Here is a 17,300-nt window from a genome sequence, read left to right as displayed (position 1 = left end):
AAAAAATAAATAAAAGAAATAGATATTGCTTGGGGCGTGAGGTACACGTGCGTGACAGTGACTGGTACAACCAGTAAGTAGGAACCCAATTTCGCTCCAAAACACAGTGGTCACTGTTAGTTTATTAATTGCTAAAATCCCAATTTCTTGTCCGCAAATTTTTTATAATAAATTTAAAAAACTTAACATTTTAATTTTCCACCATTTCAAATATCTGCCCTTAGGCTGGTGGGAAAAGGCCATTCATCTTCTTCCCTTACCTCCCTCCATAGCCGACCAAGGGGAGAGAGAGGAGGGTTAGAGCGGCTTCGGAGGTGAAAAGTCTTTCACCTAAACCCTAATCTATCTCTCTCTCTCTCTCTCTCTCTGATTTTCTTTCTCTTTATCGGAGATATCCTCGATCTAGGGTTTCATTTATATATATAGTCCAATCAGTCAAATAACGAGAAAGTTACAAGGAAATAGAAATCCTGAATTTGGTGAGATGAGCAGCCAGGTGATGCCTCCTCATCCCAAGAGGACTAGTTTGAGTCAAAAGCGAGGACCGTCGACGGTCAAGAAATCCGTGCAGTCGGATAACGGGAGCGCCGCTAATGGAAATCAATCTAAGCCTTCTTCTCCTCCCCAGACGTAATATTTTTATCTTATCTTTATCGTTTATCGGTTGCCTGTTTGTTTATTGCGGAAATAGTCCATTGATGATTGGATTCCTATGTTTTCTAGTGACTAGTTTTTTCTCGTTAGGTAGGAAAGAATTATAATAAGAAACGAGTTTACTCGGTTAATCGTGTACGCATATAATTTATGTAGTCGTCTATGTATGAACCATACTGGTTGCTTTAGTTTTATTAAACAAAAAGATGTGCTCTAGGGGTCCGCTGATTGCGACTGTTGTTGAAAATATTAAGGTCTGTTGGAGGGGAGAGGACGGTGAAGAAGCTTAGGTTGTCAAAAGCACTCACAATTCCGGAGGGGACAACTGTGTCTGATGCCTGCAGGCGTATGGCAGCTCGCCGTGTTGATGCAGTTTTGTTGACTGATGCTAATGCTTTGCTTTCAGGAATTATTACTGACAAGGTTTCATTCTTGTGATATTTATTGTTGGTCAATGCTTTCTTCTTTATTTTTCTTTTTGGTTTGGGGTTGGGGAGGAGCATTTGTAGGCTTTTACCTTTATTATATACATTGTTTGTTGGCAGGATATTGCCACCAGGGTGATTGCAGAAGGATTGAGGCCAGAGCAGACGGTAGTATCAAAGATAATGACACGGAATCCTGTTTTTGTAACTTCAGATACATTGGCAATCGAGGCTCTTCAGAAGATGGTCCAGGGTTAGCTTACTTCTATTGTTGTTAGTTACTCTTGGTGTTCACCAGAAGGCATCTCTGACACTTGACCTATTGTTTCTTGTCAACAGGCAAATTCAGGCATCTGCCTGTTGTAGAGAATGGTGAAGTTATTGCTCTGTTGGATATTACAAAGTGCCTCTATGATGCCATTTCCAGAATGGAGAAAGCTGCAGAAAAGGGAAGTGCAATAGCTGCTGCAGTTGAAGGTGTGGAGCGCCAGTGGGGAAGCAATTTCTCAGGTTGGTTGACAATTTCCTTACATACTTTACATCCCTGCTGTTGAACTTATCCTGCTTTATGAGCAACTTGTCTTTCTAAGGCTAAAGTTTCAGAACTCGGTCTGACAAAGAAATCGATGATTCCCTGATATCAGTCTCAGATTTAGTTGTTGGATTTTGTTTCAAACATATGTGGGCATAAGAACTGAATATAGTGCTATAATCATTTTCATTTAGTTTCTTTTTACTGATGTCATCATTGGCCTTTCTTTCCTTCACCTTTTGGAGATTGTTTCCTCATGGAGCTTTCTTTGATGGCTTCTTCATTGAGTTTCATAGTGTTTAATGATTCTCAACATTGAATGATATTTTTCTTCTGTTTGTTAGGAGGGCCTGTCTAGTGTTTCCCATGTTTTCTTGATTTATCTATCTTTTTGTGTGCCGTTTGTTGTTACCTCACTTCAAGGATATTCAAGCAATTTTTTCTCGACAAAGGCTTTAATTTTTTAAATGTTTAGGCTGCAAAGTTTACTATCTAGCTTTGTCCACATACTTAAACTTATTAGTATCCTATATCCATAAAACTCTTGTAGAAAGAAGTTTCTGAACTTTCACCATCTTTTCTCAGTTCCATATGCTTTCATAGAAACTCTGAGAGAGCAGATGTTCAAGCCTTCCTTGTCAACTATCATTGCTGAAAATTCTAGGTACTTCTACTGTTTGTTTATTCTTCTGATTATTGTTTGTAATTGGATTTAGATTACGTAATTTGTTTGTGTTATCAGTATTTATAGCTTTTTTGGTTTCAGGGTTGCAATTGTATCCCCATCAGATCCTGTTTATGTTGCCACAAAAAAGATGCGAGAGTTGCGGATCAATTCTGTTGTCATAGTGACTGGGAACAAAATTCAGGGGATTCTAACGTAAAAATCTTTCAGTGATTGGATTTTTATAAGTGCATGTTTTGAAATTTTCATGTCATTAGTAGTTTTAGAAACGGTCTCCTCTATACATGTATATATACATATATGTATTCATGTCTTCGATATTAACTCACAATGCTATTGAACTGCAGTTCGAAGGATATCCTTATGCGAGTTGTGGCACAAAACCTCTCCCCTGAATTAACTCTTGTAGAAAAGGTTTGTTATTCAATGTCTTATGGGCATTTCATGTCATCAATGCACATAACAGTCTTTTCCATGTCCAACTACTAATTTGCAAATTTTTCTGATGAGATCTTGTTTAATAGTTAGCTTAATCTTGATATTGTATTATGTATGAGTTGACACTGGTATCTTAGTAAACTGCATTGCCATTTCTTGGGCTGTGGCTCAATACATGACTATATTTAGCCGTGGGAAAAATGAGAAGTCAATGGATTTGTTATATGGTATCAAGAGCAGCAACTGTTTTAAATCCTGACTTTTTTCTTATGGGCATTTCATGTCATCAATGCACATAACAGTCTTTTCCATGTCCAACTACTAATTTGCAAATTTTTCTGATGAGATCTTGTTTAATAGTTAGCTTAATCTTGATATTGTATTATGTATGAGTTGACACTGGTATCTTAGTAAACTGCATTGCCATTTCTTGGGCTGTGGCTCAATACATGACTATATTTAGCCGTGTGAAAAATGAGAAGTCAATGGATTTGTTATATGGTATCAAGAGCAGCAACTGTTTTAAATCCTGACTTTTTTCTAACAACTGTCATTGCTTTTCATTACTTATTCATTCAGGTGATGACTCCGAATCCTGAATGTGCAGCATTGGAAACAACTATTCTCGATGCATTACATTTAATGCATGATGGGAAGTTCTTACATCTTCCTGTCGTAGATAAAGGTTAGCTTTATCCCCGTAAATCATGTTCTGAACCCCAAGTTCTACATTTAAATTAATATTAGTTGCTCTGCAGATGGGTGTGTTGCTGCTTGTGTAGATGTTTTACAGATAACTCATGCAGCTATATCTATGGTAAGAACATTTAATTCCTGATGATGTAGTTGTATATTGACGTCAAAGTACGTTATTATAATATGGCAAGCGTGTTTGTCATTTTTTTGATTAAAAAGAAATAGAGCAAGGATGTTACAGGTTTTTTTTAAAGACCAAAAGTATTGTCATGAGCTAAGTTGCAAATCAAGAAATTATTTTGGTAGGAAAAAGGGAGATGAGAGATTTTAAGTTTTTTGAAGTTTTTATTGTGCTTGAGCAAAGTTGCAAACTGAAAAATTATCTCGATAGGAAAAAGAGAAGGTGACGAATTCTAATTTTCTTTCTACATATCATAGCCACCTTTTGGAGCCTCTTGAGATATGGCCAAAATTGTAAATATTGTTGTCTTACGTCATCAGTTGTGTTCCATATTAAAGCTGTCAATTTTTGAGTGAGTTTATTTACCTGTTTCAAGGTTGAAAGTGGCTCTGGAGCTGTTAATGATATGGCAAACACAATGATGCAAAGGTTTTGGGATTCAGTTCTTACATTAGAACCTGCCGATGATTATGATACCCACAGGTATATTTGTATGATTTTTGTCTGTGGAGCTATATTGGTGACCTATCTCAATTTTATAACTAATCTCCGATGGATATTCTTTTAGTGAAATGTCTGCAATGATGCAATCAGATGGAGCAGAAACTGCAAAGCAATCATATCCATCCCTTGGTCTTGGAAACTCATTTGCCTTCAAATTTGAAGATCTTAAGGGTCGTATGCATCGATTTAATTGTGGTGGGTGATGTTCCGGGCCAAGATTCTTGCAAGAACTTGGCACTTTTTCCCTAATAATTGTTAAGTTCATATGCTAACAATAAGCAATTAGATGATTGGGGAGAGAAAAAACACTAAGCAACGGTTATTATTTAAAAAAAAGCCTCTAAGTTGACAAGCTTTTCTTTCATTGCAGGAACCGAGAGTTTAGAGGAGCTGATATCTGTTGTTGTGAAAAGACTTGGGAGCAGTGATGATCAAGGTCACCCTCAACTTCTGGTGAGTGTTTGAACACCGTGTTTGGAACAATTTGGTTTCCACTAAATGCTTTACAACATTTTATTATAAAATAAATAAATCCATTACAAATGAGTTCATTGCTCAGTTTATTTACGAATGAGATGAAACTCATCGTTTGTTTATTTAAGACAAAGTGTTGTATGTTTTTAAATTTTATTGCTATGGTAGATTATTAAGTCATTTGTGTTAATTTTTTGGTAGTATGAAGATGATGAGGGTGATAAAATTTTACTCACAACTGATGGCGATCTCATCAGTGCTGTTGGCCAAGCAAGATCAACTGGCCAGAAGGTAATGATTTTTTCCTCTTTGGTAGTTGTTATATAAGATTACATCTCCCCTGGCCTCTCATTTAGGTACCATTTTGATTCTCATGAATTTCTTCATTAACTCCCTGTTTGGAAGGGCTTTTGCTGACTTGCCATGTGGTGGATCAGCAGAGCTTCATGAGATATCCAGTGTTGGGCTTCAGTCATGAGAGAAGCCCAGTAATGGTACATTTAATGCTTTTACAAGAAATCCCTACTGTTTATCCAAAACACCAAACCTGTTGAATGGCCAGACTGTCAGCATAGTTGATCTTGCATGACATGGTGGCCAGTTATGTGAGGTTACATGTTCACTTGTGTGAGGGCGCAATGCCTATTGCATGATGAACCTGGATCCGTAACTGGTCAATGAGTCTTGCAGTGAGCCAATTGTGGCTTAGTTGGATAGAGCAAATATAGAGGAAAACAGACACTGCTGCACTGTAATTCATCTTGAATTAAAGCAAATCCTTTTCTCAAAGTACACAAGGGTTTAAAGGTAGAAAAATGGAGTTGCTACCAAAAAACATTAAGACCAGTTGATCATTAGTATGATATTGTAGTCAAACCTCTTGTATACAATTGCTTTTAGTGATCTTGTATGTGCCTGTTTAATTTCATGTTCCTTACTGAACAGATACTAAAGATGTCAACTCTCTTCACAGGTTTTAAAATTGCATTTGGAGTTTCTCAGTTCAAGCATGCAAACTTGCCCGCAGACAAGGACAACTACCATGGAAAAGAGTGGATGGTTGTCTATGAACACAGGTATCTTGGCTAGTGCAGCTGTTCTAACAAGTATTGGTGTGCTAGTCTACTTAAAACGCTCGCAGCTATGAGGTTAAAGCCTTATATGAATAAAATATGCTGGATCACAATCGGGGCCATACTACCAGCATTGAGAAATTTTTGTCCTTGAAACGATGGTACAGAAAGCAACTACTGCTAATCCAATGCAAATTACAATCATAGACTCTAGAAAAGTCTGATATAGTGGACCAATACATGAAAATGAGCATGGGAAAAGGAAGATCATGCTCGACTTTTTATATTTATTTGCTTAGATGACGAAAAGTGGAATATGGAATGCCCTGATCATGAAAACGGTTTTGGGTTAGGAAGCTGAAGTAGAGAACAGCTTGTGCTGGTGGTGGAGATGGAGGGGGAGGTAGAGATGTTTTTAGTACCCTGACAAGGTAGAGCTTACTTGCATATCATTTTACATGTATCTAACAAATGAGTTCTTCCTGTTATGCTTCCTATACTAAAACAAAAAAAATTATTATCAATTTTTATCCATGTCGATGGCGGTCTACAGTTAAAAGCAGCAAGCAGCAACCGATGTTTATGTTTATTAAGATCTACAGTCAGTTTTAGAACACCGTGAGGTAACAAGTTTAAAGATGATTTGATATTACATCAAGATGAAAGTAATTTGTGGTTGAAATTAATTTGAGGGAAACACATAAGATGACAAGTTTGAAAAGTTTCCACATTTTGATGTTTTAAAATACTTAATGAGCATTTTAGGAATTCTGCTTCTGTATTTGTTGTATCCCCTCCCTCTAATTTCATTATGTTTCATTACTTGCTGAAGTTATTGAATAACTAGTTTGAAGAAAGAAAAAATTGATGAAGGGGAATCAAAATAATTACTTGTGTGTATTGAACAATAAATAATTATTAAAATTATTAGTTCCTCAACATATATATATATATATATGTAAATATAAAGATTATCAGGAAACAATTATCTAAAATCTCAAGTGATAAAGTTTAATTCAATTCTCAGTAGATTACTAGGTACGACTTAGATTTAGAGAATGAAAGATCATGCATTAAATTATTTATGCTAACATAGTTCTTAGTCTCTCATTTCATGGGAAGAGAGATAATATAAAATACTATTTGACAAATTATTAAATTAGTTTTTAAAATTTGATGTTTATTATAATTTAATTAGTAAATATTTTTTTTCTAATTATTTTTAAATATTTTTATTTGTTTTGCAGTTTTTTTTTTTATTTTCTAACGCTAAAAAATTAAAATAATTATATTATTTTTAGATGTTTAAAAAATAACTGAAAACAAAATTTTAAGTAATTAATTAAATTAACAAGCTAATGAAAATATTTAACTATTTTTATTGTTATTAATTTAATTAATTTTGTAAAAGATATTTTTTAGAATCAAAGTACTCAAACATTATTTAATTGTTTTAATTTTTTTTAATTAATAAATTAAAAAAATTATTACGACCGAAATAAATAAATATAAGAAACTAAATTATAATAAATATCAAAATTTAAAAACTAATTAACTAAATTATAATAAATATTCTTTTCAATTTTTTTTAAAAAACATTTTTTCTCTACTAATTTAAAACATTGTCCATGAAATAAAACTTAAATTAAATTATGAAGAGTAATTTTTCTGACAAATTGAAAAAAATTAAGGCTTCGGATCAGCAGTACTCGTGCCCGGCCTGTAAGAATATGTTTCCTTTCGAAAAAAGCCCTAACCGTTTTCTCTCAAATGGTGCATGACTTATTTACAGTGAGATGAATTTTTAACGTCGCTCACTCGGCCTATAAGAATCAAACATCCGCGGGTGTTTGATTCCACCATAATTAAACTTCTTCAAATCCTTACATGCTTTCATTTTGCCTTCATTCTCTTTCTTTCTTTCTTTCTGTACTCTCGTAAGAGGCTTGTTTCTTTTGGAAAATTTTTCCTCACCTTTTGCGTTTTTGGATGAAGAAGCAATTTACAGATTTCAAGAGTGATTTTTAAGTGAGCGTTTCTTTTTGGATTCGAGTTAAATTTTGTTGTTGAACAGGAGTTGAAGAAATGGAAGTAGAGAACGCAAAATCTGATCTGTTATCCTTGAGAAAATTATATGGACTCCTAAGACGTAGTGCAGATGATGTGCGAACTGCAAGAAATGGATTTGTAAGTTCACTAATAGAATGCTTTTCCATTTTTTCATCATATTCGTGTTATCTTCTTTGGTTAAAATACAATTGGTTGTTTTACTGTATATAATTGGGTAAATTCTCGTTCATTCATGATGGTTTTCAATATATATATGTTCTTGGTTGATTCTGACTTCTGAGTGTCTTTTTTGTTTAACATTTCTCTATTTGAAACTAAAAACCTCTTTGGAGTCTGTTATTATCAACTTGAGTTTATATCATGGGTGGTAGATTTGAAGTATTGATACTTAAGATTCTCGTTGTGTAAGCCATGCGCAAGGAATGAGAAACATCTGCTCTTATTGAATTTATGCTGTTTGTGTTGATAAGCAGTTGGATGAGAGAGCTCTGCTTCTATTGAAATCTCTGTTAGATGCTGCTCTTGAAAACCTTTTACAAGCACATTCAAAGGTATATTCCACAACATTGGACTTGGTTCATTGCTCTCCGTCATATCAAATTATGCAGAGATAATTATGAGTATAAATTGGTACTATATCATTTTTCTGTTAATAGTATGATAAAGATTTCATCCTATAAATTGTATTGATCAGGTTAGATTTGTGACAAATTTGGAAAATAGTTCATTGTCGAAACAACAGATTCTAGCAAATACTATGTTCGATTTGAACTTACTCTCTTTGTTGACGCAGGGATTTGCAGCACCAAAATCAGGTGTCTGCAACCTGGGTTTTTCTCCTAAATCACTCCAATCCATGGCTGTGACCAAGTTACAACCTCCCAATTCACCAAATGTATCAAATGCATCCCTCTCTAATGAGTATAAGCATTACTTTCTGGATAAGCAAGCGCCTGCAGAGGTTTTATCTCTAATGAGTATTTCCTCAGACAAATCAGGGAATAGACCCAAAAATATCAAGGAAAGCCAGAAGAAGCAGCAGAAGTCTGGCCAGATTCTCAGCAAAAGTACCAATGCTCCTTATTGTCCTGAGAATGAGGCATTCAGTCCTTTGTTTCTGAGCAGGGACAAGAAAAGTACTGGCTGTTCAGCTGCTTGTTCCTCAAGTTCTAGAAAGGCTACTGGGTTTGTTGCTGAGAAGATATCATCAGAAGCAGAGTCAAATTGTTTGTTGAAACAAGTTGCTAATGCAATTGATCGAATTGAATTCCAGATTTCAGCTTTGCAGCTGTGCTCTGATCGGGCTATGTCTAGTTCAGATATGCCTGTAATACAGAAAGAACAAGGGGTAGTTAAAAAGAACCGACTGAGTCAATTTGCTGATTCTGTTTCAGATAAAAGTAAGGTGGTGAGTCGACAAGCGAGTTACATCAGGAATGAACTGGTGAGGCAGCGAGTTAATGAGTCCAGTGGCCAAAATGTTCATGGGTTAAGGCTTCCACCATGTCCCAATGATTTCTCACATAGACGACCTCCTTTGCCTTGTACAAGACCCAGTCCTGCTGGGAAAGAACCACGTGGAGTCATGGTGAAATCAAGACCTCATTCAACAAGATCCTTCAGACCCGCTGAGCTTGTTCAGAATCAAAGCATTCCATGTAAGATGATCAAGCCAATTGGCCCACGACGCAAGCTTCTGCCATGTCATCAAGAATCATCAGAGGAGACTAATTCTACTACCGCTACCAGTTCGATCCCACCGTCTGCTTCCTCGAGCTGGACAAGTCGGGAAACGAGCATCAGTGGCTATGATAGTTATAGCACGGAATCCCCATCAAGAAAGTCTGCAGAGGCGTCTAATCCGAGTAGCTCAGAGTCGGAAGGGAGAAGCTTTTCATATGAGAATCGTCGTAGTGGTAGAGATGTGGGTCGTACTCAAGCACACAGATCATCAGGTCAAATCGGACGGTTGAGAAGGTTGAAGAACAAGCTTGGGTTCATCTTCCATCACCATCACCACCACCACCACCACCATCATCATGGCGGTGAAGATGCAGGAGAAGGCCACAGGAGATCCAAGTGGAAGTACGTGCACGGGATGTTTGGCCACAGAGGGAAGCGTGAGGGAGCCATTGATAAACCCAGAAACTCAACGGTTAATAGCGTGACACGTAAGCATCAGGTTGGGCACTTTCATGCACTTGTAGAAGGATTGATGAGGCACGTGAAGCATTCGAAGAAATCAAAGCCAGGAATTCATGGGCGGAAGAAGTCGCAGTTGGGGAAGATGTTGAAACGACGCCGTGGAGTGAAGCTGCCTAAAAAAGGGCGTGTTAAATTAGGGTTTACCGGTAAAAAACCACGGCTTCCAGGAACAATTTGAAGATGCATAATTAATTTTTTACTGTTTAATTTTTGGCATAATACAGTAATTAAATATGCTAAATTTATTAAATTATGTAATTAAAAATTATTTTGAAACAAAATCTAATTTTAATAAAATTTTGCAATTTTATTAATTGTTTAATTAAAATTTTTACAAATTATAATTCTGCTATAACTAAACTTTTTAAAATTATATAACTAAAAATAACAATTTTATCGAACTAAAATTATTTTCACGATTATATAGTCAATATAATCAATAAATAAAAATGTAATTATATTAACGGTAAGATGGCAAGGTAGACAAGCACCGCAAGGATACAAAAACATTTCCCCTGTTATACCGTTGGAGAATAGGGACTAAAAACAAAAAACCCAAATTACAAAAACCAGAGCGTCTCCGCTCCTTCCTCCCATTCTCTCTCTTCTCTCTTCTTCCTCTCTAACTTCCTCAGTACCTGACAGCAAGCTAATGACGATTGGAGACGAGAACGATTCCAGTCTTATTTCGTCATTGTTTCTCAAACAAGTCAATTACAGGTTTCTCCTCTCTTTTACTTACAGTTCATAGTATATTGTTATTCTTTTCCCGATTTGGTATCTGTTTCATATGTGGTTGCAATCTATATAGCTAAATCAAGTGTTCGTCTTCATTTAATCGCTAAATTTGTTTCATCTGTGGCAGTTTCTGCTTTTTTGAGACGGTCTTTTGTTTTGCTACTAGACTTTCTAGTTTCATTGTTGACAAACACCGATTCCCTGGTCCTCTGCCATTTATTTTAGTTTTATTTACATTTGATGGTTATTCAAAAAAATCTCTGGCCATAAAACCAAAGCAATTGTCAGTTGCGCTAGGCTCAGGTTGAAGCCTGATGCCAATTTACTCTCCACTATCCAACTGGAATCCTTGCTTCTAAGCAGGGTTGGGATTCACTCTGCATTACCTCTAGCAATAAAATTAGTTGTCATGTACCGTTAAGAAACCGAAACATGATAGCAAGCCTAGAATTACAATTTCTAGTTTATGTGGCTTAGGCCAAGGTTCTGTATGTCAACATTACAATTATATACTGTACAATTTGATAGCATTTTCTTTCTCTTTTCTTTTTTTATAAATGCTTATCTAATCTGCTGATGCTTTGTTTTCAATGAATTAATTACTTTTTTAGAATGCATTTTCAGTTTCACATTTACTTCAATTATAAGATGCTGAAAATTCTGTTAGAATATAATGAAAATAACATTATAATGTTTCAATTAGAATTAAAACAATTCATCATATAATGAAATTTGAAATTCTAATAAGGATTTCTTAGGATTGTCGATATTATCCTATTGAAAATAACATTATAATGTTTCAATTAGAATTAAAACAATTCATCATATAATGAAATTTGAAATTCTAATAAGGATTTCTTAGGATTGTCGATATTATCCTATTGAATGAAACTAGGTACTCATGTGAAATCCAAAAGTTAATTCTTTTATTCCAGAGAGAGCCATTAAGCAAGAGAAAAGAAATAAGAATGAAGGAAGAAAAGAGGAAAGAATTATACGCTGAAACGCCTAAAAAACTTCCATTTATTTTGGTTTTCTCATTTGGATCAGTGAGTTATTAGTTGTTTCCCTCACTTGGTAGACTGCAAACTTAAGATACAGTAAACGGCAACTGTTCTGTTGGCACGCCAAGTTCCATCTTTCCTCACATTTACTGGTTATGTTTTCAATAGATTCTCCATATTTATATAGACTATATGGTTGCTTTCTACAAATAATATTGTGTATCCCATCTCTTTTTTTACCTAATCGTTTTATTTGTTGAGAAAATTAGTAGGGCCTGTAACTGGTTATGTTCCATGGCTGACTTTGGAATCTTTACATTGCAGTTGTGGTTCTTGTGGCTATCAGCTAAACTTAAACTCCTCTAACCGTAATACCTCAGTTATTGGTCCTGAATATGAGAAATCCTTAAAGAGAGGCGTCATTTCATTCTTGAGCATTGATGAAAGCAGATTTACAAAAATTGAAGAACGCAGATGGACACCATACTTCAACTCCATCCATTCCTGGGGCCTACTTCAACGAAGAACCAAGCTTCTTTGCTACAAGTGTGGAAACCACATAGGTAATGCTTACAAAGAGAATGCTTCTTTCCATCAGCTACCACTGCAACAATCACGGTTCATAACATGGGATGGTATTTCTGATTCTAATAAAATTTATGATATCAAAATACGTGCTTTACAGCCTTTATCTGCAGAGGACTGCAGTGTTGTTGCAGTCTTGCATTTTTGATCATGTAGAAGATTGAAAATTGTGCCGTAGCCATCTGAGATGCATACTCCCGTCATCCTTAACCCCATTCTTATAGTGGCAACATCTCCTGACACTTCATGGTTGTTAATCATAAGTTGTATGGCAGATATCATTGCCCTGGATACTTCAACAATCTAATCGGAAGGCATTCGTACTCAATTACCCTTTACCGTTCACAGCAATATTCCGTCTGGCACTTGAAACGTGGTAATAAATCATGTTGTTGATAGATGTTCCTTTATCCTTTTGTTGTATAATGCATCTTACCGAAGGTTCATTTTTGTATTCTGTTGTAGTTGTGACAAATTGTTGATTTTGTTACACTTTGTTGATATTCATTATGGTTGAAATAATATATTCAATTTCTGTGGTGTGGACCGATATATTCCTGCCGCCAACTTGATGCATATTTGTCATTAGTTTGAATTGATAATGTTTGGGTTTATTTCAGTCTGTTTCATCTTTGTGATTTATCATAAAAAACAAAATTACAAGTTCAGATACAAATACAAGCAAACGAGCCGCAGTAAACAGACTGTCAAATTCATCAACCAATAATGTTACAGTAGAACATGAATGAGACGAAAGATCAAAGAAGACTGAGCATGGCATGTGATGAAAACTTTTGCAAAAATGTTGCTATCACAAAGAACTCTTTTCCAACTTCAACCAAGATAACCTGAGTACATTATAACTGAGGCAACCCTACCCTTAGAAGACCCTTCTGTCTGTTACAAGAAATATAAATGACCGAAGACTTGGTGACTAAAAAGCCTGGCCATTGGTGCGATGACCAATTCAAAGATGCTCCCTTTCGTTTTTGGTATTTGTCACGAACACCAACAAAAGGGGTCAGATTAAAAGTAAAATCATATACTGGATAGAGTCATGCACTAACTAAATTCAAAGCAAAGTTGGGATTTCTCCATGTGATCAACGCATCAAGAAATGGAGATGTTGAAGGCTTGAAGTCCAGCTCATTTTGCAAAGTCACAAGTTCTGATATTAGTCAAAGATATTTTCTTGCAAGTGCACGGACTTTTGTATCGAAATGGGATGATGTGATGCGGGAGCCAGGCAAATATAGTGGATTAAGAAGAATCTACAAATTAAAATTTTGAGCAAGAAATATTAGCGAACTTAGATTTCTCCAAAGGTAACCAGAAGCTAAAATTCATCAATGAGCAGCACAAATGTGAGAACAAAACTACTATAGACTATAACATCAGTATCACTGATGCAAAATATTCAATCATTAATCTAACCCATTATAGGTGTCTTGTTATTCCAATTGACCTTTCAAACAACTCTTATTAATCATACTAGATACTTCAAAATTTTGCAAGTAGGACACAAGGAAGAAAAAGGTTCGACAAATGTGGTCAGTTCATTGCTTTTCAAAGCTTTTTTACAAGAAAGTAGACATTTTTTATAATGCGCAACAATCTTTAGAATGATAGATCAAGCCCACATCCATATTATGCGAGTAGGAAAAACATTTAACAAAAGATTAATTTGCTTACCTTTACATAAAGCTCATGGACCTCTTGGAAAAAGCTCTTGATTCCATCATCATTACGAGAGTCATGAAGTAGCATAAGCCGCGTATGTATGATAAGTCAAAGAAAGTATCAAATTCAAATTGGTCTACAAATAGAAACCATAGGTGAATGACCAGGGGAACCACAGCTTATTATAACAACATATAAGAGCACCTTCAACCGACAAAGCAAAACTTTCTTGCAGAAGTGTGCAACTAGTGCCATGTGCACAATGCCATCATGTCAAACAGAAAGGAAAGGTGCAAGATTCTACAATTTGATAGCAGTAAGGCACAATGAGCCCCAATCTTCTTCTGATTTCCATTTAAATATTGCTTTGATTCATTTCAAGTTCAAGATACTCATTAAACATCTACAGATTCACAGATTTGTTTCACATGTAAGCTTTTTAGTGCATTATGGGAAAAATACTAAGCGAGCTCAACTATTCTTCTTTTTTTGCAAGTTCAATAATTGCTTCTTGCAAGCTTAAGGATGCCATGCCATAAAAAATAAACAAAAACAACAAGAACTAGACAATTTATACCATTGGAGCTCATTAAGAAGCAGAAACATAATAGACATTTGACAAAACCAACCGATCAGTTCATAAAGGATATGACCGGCAGTGACATATACTGAGACTACCAAATCATTGAACCTGTCAATTGCTTTCAAGAACCTGAAAAGATTTATAACAAGATTAGCAGTACAACTAAGGATAGAAGCAAACAAATAAAATGCAATAAAAAGGAGAGTAATTCCTCTCCGACATGTTGACATCAATATATTATAAGGACTATAACTGACATTGCACTAGTAGTCCATGCAAGGTCCTGAACAATATCCAGAGCTGCATGCAATATAAACTGGTGCAGCTGAGCAGCATCTTCTCTCTGGCATGAGGTAATGCAGCCAGAAATTCAGCAATAAATTATTTGCAAGCCAAAGGCCAATGAATTACAGAAAACTAGACACACTAAAATGGACAGGAATCTGACCATTAAACACTTCGAACCAGTGTCATTACAAATGCACCAAAGTAGCAAACAGCTTAAGAATAACTTAATAATTTTAAAACAAATCACAGTAACTTAATAGAACATACAGCATCATTTATCATTGTCTTATATTTGTCTTATTTTAGCCTATATTCCCACTTCCATTGTTCCATTGCAATGCGGTAACACCTCTCTAACCTTTATGCTATCTCCCTTACATCCAAAGGATTTAAAGATCTTCATTCAGCAGTTAGTTTATCGGCATGAACCGGATAAATCATATCCTTAAATCTGCAGCCTTCACAATTTGAGTTCCCAATTCTTAGCTGCTTTAGTGTAAAGTCCCATTTCCACAGAGGAAGGAAAAAAGGGAGAGAGAAAAAAAAAACTACAACAGCAGTTGAAAAAGAAAGCAGCTGAAGAAAAGCAACACTAGATTAGACATAAAATTTGCACCCTTATGTTACAATTTAGGTTCTTAATTCTTGCTTCACTGCTAAAAAAAGTCACACTTCCATGGAAGGACAAAAAGAGAAAAAAAGAAACTACAATGACATACAGAAAGGATAGCATCTGATAAAAGTAACTCTAAATTAGACATGCAAGTTGAAAAAACAGTGACAAAAATAAGCAAACCAAAAAGACTAAATGGAACACAACACTGAAACATAACAGGTGAAATAAACAAATAAAAAACAGAAAGCCGAGATTAGATGCCATACTTTAGCAGCAGATCCCACTTCAGCTTCATATATTGGGATATCATTCCTGCTCACAATGATGAAACAAGCAGTGGTCGCCATTTCCTATCCATTTAATTGATGGAATTAGAAGAACCATAAATTTGGAAAAATCAGACTCTGATATTGTCTGGGTCATCTAAAGTACACTAAGAAGAAAATTAAAAGATGTTTTATTGATTGATAGCTCACTTTTTAGGAATTAAAGAATTGCATTTAGAGACACTATGGGGATGCTACCCATTCACAAGATAGATTAACTGAAGGGCATGAATTGCCAAATCAAGTTAAATAAAGACCAATAAGACTAAGGAGAGAACCGGTTCCTCTAAAGCCTCAAATATTGAATATTTACGTTTATGCGTATAAACTGCTATTTAGTCTAATACAACCGCACGTTCTCCCCACTTGTTTTCTTTCCGGGAGGAAATACATGATTACTCTTGGATTATAAGCGCGATAAATTCTAATCACGATTAAATGCCACATGAAAAATGAAAGAATGATGAAGACGAATAACCAACCACTGAACTGAGAAACACGGAGGAAGCTTCAATACCAAACTGAAACAAACCGAACTAGAGAACTTGTGAAGATGAATACCAACTGAAGAAGAGGACAATCAAACTCAGAGAGCAACTAAAAGTAAATAGCGGCAGCAAAACCGGTCAGCTTATTCGAATAAAACAACTGATGTCCATGGATTAAAGGGAGTTGCTAACAAATTCTGAAAATCAATCACCAAAAAATTCACACCTAATCCAACAGTTCTTTAAAATCAGCACATCGCACATAGTAACATAAGAAAAAGCTTGGAGAGACAATGTGCATTATCGAAAAGAAAAAATGAGAGGAGAATTAAGGGAGTATCTCCCCCGTAGAATCGTGACAGAGAGAAGAAAAGGAGAAGAATTTCTTACGGAGAGTAGAAGATGACAGCTCCAGGCGAAAGATTTGATCGAGAGATGGAGAATTGAGATCTGCGATGCCCATGAGAGTTAAGATGAAAAAGCTGGGCAAATGAGGGTAAGGTTAATTTTGGTAATTACCAGACAAGAAAGGTTAATTTAGGAATTAGAAACTTTTTACTGTTCAAAGCACGAGAAAAACTAAAATAATTATAATATATTTAAATATTTTAAAAAATAATTTTAATTAATTTATTAAATTAATAATCATATTAGGTATATTTATTATTATTAGTTTAATTAATTAGTTAAAATTATTTTTGAAAAATCAAAATACAAATTTAATTTTTTTTAAAAGATAAAAAAATTATATGCTTCAAACAATATATAATTTTTTTTTATACTTAATAACTTAATTATTAGGGATATAACATTTATAAGGTAACTTTTAGTAATATAAATGAAAATATTAATAATGTTAAGTATATAATTACCAGAGACTTTGATTAAATACAATTGAATTTGTTAAGTTATTATTTAAAAGTAATAAAATTACTTCTCAATGATTTACCTCTGTTATATGGTAAGTTTTAATTATATTTTCTAATTACTACGTGAATATCTATTAATTTGTTTATTTTATTTAATTTTACCTTTTTTTTTATAATTTTAATTAT

The 17,300-nt window shown here is 34.8% G+C and overlaps 4 protein-coding genes across 8 annotated transcripts; 3 read left to right on the top strand and 1 right to left on the bottom strand.

Moving 5' to 3' along the window:
* Positions 1-343: 343 nt before the first annotated feature.
* On the top strand, positions 344-5,971 carry LOC110816575 (CBS / octicosapeptide/Phox/Bemp1 (PB1) domains-containing protein). Of its 2 annotated transcripts, none has more exons than XM_088222647.1 (14): positions 344-630; positions 909-1,077; positions 1,200-1,332; positions 1,419-1,589; positions 2,197-2,275; positions 2,378-2,491; positions 2,644-2,710; positions 3,314-3,419; positions 3,493-3,551; positions 3,988-4,094; positions 4,180-4,310; positions 4,486-4,544; positions 4,812-4,880; positions 5,563-5,971. In XM_088222647.1, exons 1-14 carry the CDS (start codon positions 485-487, stop codon positions 5,734-5,736), a joined length of 1,584 nt encoding a protein of 527 aa, XP_088078773.1. In that variant the 5' UTR covers positions 344-484; the 3' UTR covers positions 5,737-5,971. The 2 variants fall into 2 exon arrangements, with proteins under 2 accessions (XP_088078773.1, XP_088078772.1); XM_088222646.1 differs by having other exon boundaries at positions 4,486-4,568; positions 4,791-4,880.
* A 1,392-nt stretch (positions 5,972-7,363) lies between these two features.
* KPL (kokopelli) lies at positions 7,364-10,234 on the top strand. 2 transcript variants are annotated; one of them, XM_088222128.1, is made up of 3 exons: positions 7,364-7,849; positions 8,203-8,283; positions 8,526-10,234. In XM_088222128.1, exons 1-3 carry the CDS (start codon positions 7,748-7,750, stop codon positions 10,113-10,115), a joined length of 1,773 nt encoding a protein of 590 aa, XP_088078254.1. In that variant the 5' UTR covers positions 7,364-7,747; the 3' UTR covers positions 10,116-10,234. The 2 variants fall into 2 exon arrangements, with proteins under 2 accessions (XP_088078254.1, XP_088078255.1); XM_088222129.1 differs by having other exon boundaries at positions 7,366-7,849; positions 8,206-8,283.
* Positions 10,235-10,480: 246 nt separating this feature from the next.
* Positions 10,481-12,816, top strand: LOC110816536 (uncharacterized protein At4g08330, chloroplastic-like). 2 transcript variants are annotated; one of them, XM_022044767.2, is made up of 3 exons: positions 10,481-10,657; positions 12,004-12,242; positions 12,540-12,816. In XM_022044767.2, exons 1-3 carry the CDS (start codon positions 10,590-10,592, stop codon positions 12,569-12,571), a joined length of 339 nt encoding a protein of 112 aa, XP_021900459.1. In that variant the 5' UTR covers positions 10,481-10,589; the 3' UTR covers positions 12,572-12,816. The 2 variants fall into 2 exon arrangements, with proteins under 2 accessions (XP_021900459.1, XP_021900458.1); XM_022044766.2 differs by having other exon boundaries at positions 12,378-12,816.
* Positions 12,817-13,069: 253 nt separating this feature from the next.
* LOC110824801 (SNARE-like superfamily protein) lies at positions 13,070-16,714 on the bottom strand. Of its 2 annotated transcripts, XM_088222133.1 has the most exons (7): positions 16,636-16,705; positions 16,240-16,321; positions 15,698-15,781; positions 14,785-14,870; positions 14,596-14,656; positions 13,957-14,043; positions 13,070-13,535 (listed from the first exon to the last, which is right to left on the bottom strand). In XM_088222133.1, the coding sequence occupies exons 3-7, from the start codon at positions 15,776-15,778 to the stop codon at positions 13,443-13,445; spliced, it is 408 nt and encodes a 135-aa protein (XP_088078259.1). In that variant the 5' UTR covers positions 15,779-15,781; positions 16,240-16,321; positions 16,636-16,705; the 3' UTR covers positions 13,070-13,442. The 2 variants fall into 2 exon arrangements, with proteins under 2 accessions (XP_088078259.1, XP_088078258.1); XM_088222132.1 differs by lacking the exon at positions 16,240-16,321 and having other exon boundaries at positions 16,636-16,714.
* Between the last annotated feature and the right edge of the window lie 586 nt (positions 16,715-17,300).

Source organism: Carica papaya, chromosome 6 (genome assembly GCF_054855325.1).
Source record: "Carica papaya isolate Zhongbai chromosome 6, ASM5485532v1, whole genome shotgun sequence".
Lineage (NCBI taxonomy): Eukaryota > Viridiplantae > Streptophyta > Magnoliopsida > Brassicales > Caricaceae > Carica > Carica papaya.
The sequence above is the reverse complement of the archived record's forward strand: the minus strand, read 5'-3'. Positions and strand labels throughout refer to the sequence as shown.

What these genes read in the sequence shown, in the direction of transcription:
- LOC110824801 (XM_088222132.1), bottom strand. Translation starts at nt 15,778, where the DNA reads ATGGCGACCACTGCTTGTTTCATCATTGTGAGCAGGAATGATATCCCA. An exon ending in GCATGGACTACTAGTGCAAT is followed by an intron (nt 14,657 to 14,784) that starts GTCAGTTATAGT and finishes AAATCTTTTCAG; the next exon opens with GTTCTTGAAAGCAATTGACA. An exon ending in TCCATGAGCTTTATGTAAAG is followed by an intron (nt 13,536 to 13,956) that starts GTAAGCAAATTA and finishes TTTAATTTGTAG; the next exon opens with ATTCTTCTTAATCCACTATA.
- LOC110816575 (XM_088222646.1), top strand. Translation starts at nt 485, where the DNA reads ATGAGCAGCCAGGTGATGCCTCCTCATCCCAAGAGGACTAGTTTGAGT. An exon ending in CAGGAATTATTACTGACAAG is followed by an intron (nt 1,078 to 1,199) that starts GTTTCATTCTTG and finishes GTTTGTTGGCAG; the next exon opens with GATATTGCCACCAGGGTGAT. An exon ending in TATGCATCGATTTAATTGTG is followed by an intron (nt 4,311 to 4,485) that starts GTGGGTGATGTT and finishes CTTTCATTGCAG; the next exon opens with GAACCGAGAGTTTAGAGGAG.
- KPL (XM_088222128.1), top strand. Translation starts at nt 7,748, where the DNA reads ATGGAAGTAGAGAACGCAAAATCTGATCTGTTATCCTTGAGAAAATTA. An exon ending in GAACTGCAAGAAATGGATTT is followed by an intron (nt 7,850 to 8,202) that starts GTAAGTTCACTA and finishes TGTGTTGATAAG; the next exon opens with CAGTTGGATGAGAGAGCTCT. An exon ending in TTTTACAAGCACATTCAAAG is followed by an intron (nt 8,284 to 8,525) that starts GTATATTCCACA and finishes TTGTTGACGCAG; the next exon opens with GGATTTGCAGCACCAAAATC.
- LOC110816536 (XM_022044766.2), top strand. Translation starts at nt 10,590, where the DNA reads ATGACGATTGGAGACGAGAACGATTCCAGTCTTATTTCGTCATTGTTT. An exon ending in CTCAAACAAGTCAATTACAG is followed by an intron (nt 10,658 to 12,003) that starts GTTTCTCCTCTC and finishes TTTACATTGCAG; the next exon opens with TTGTGGTTCTTGTGGCTATC. An exon ending in CAAGTGTGGAAACCACATAG is followed by an intron (nt 12,243 to 12,377) that starts GTAATGCTTACA and finishes CTTTATCTGCAG; the next exon opens with AGGACTGCAGTGTTGTTGCA.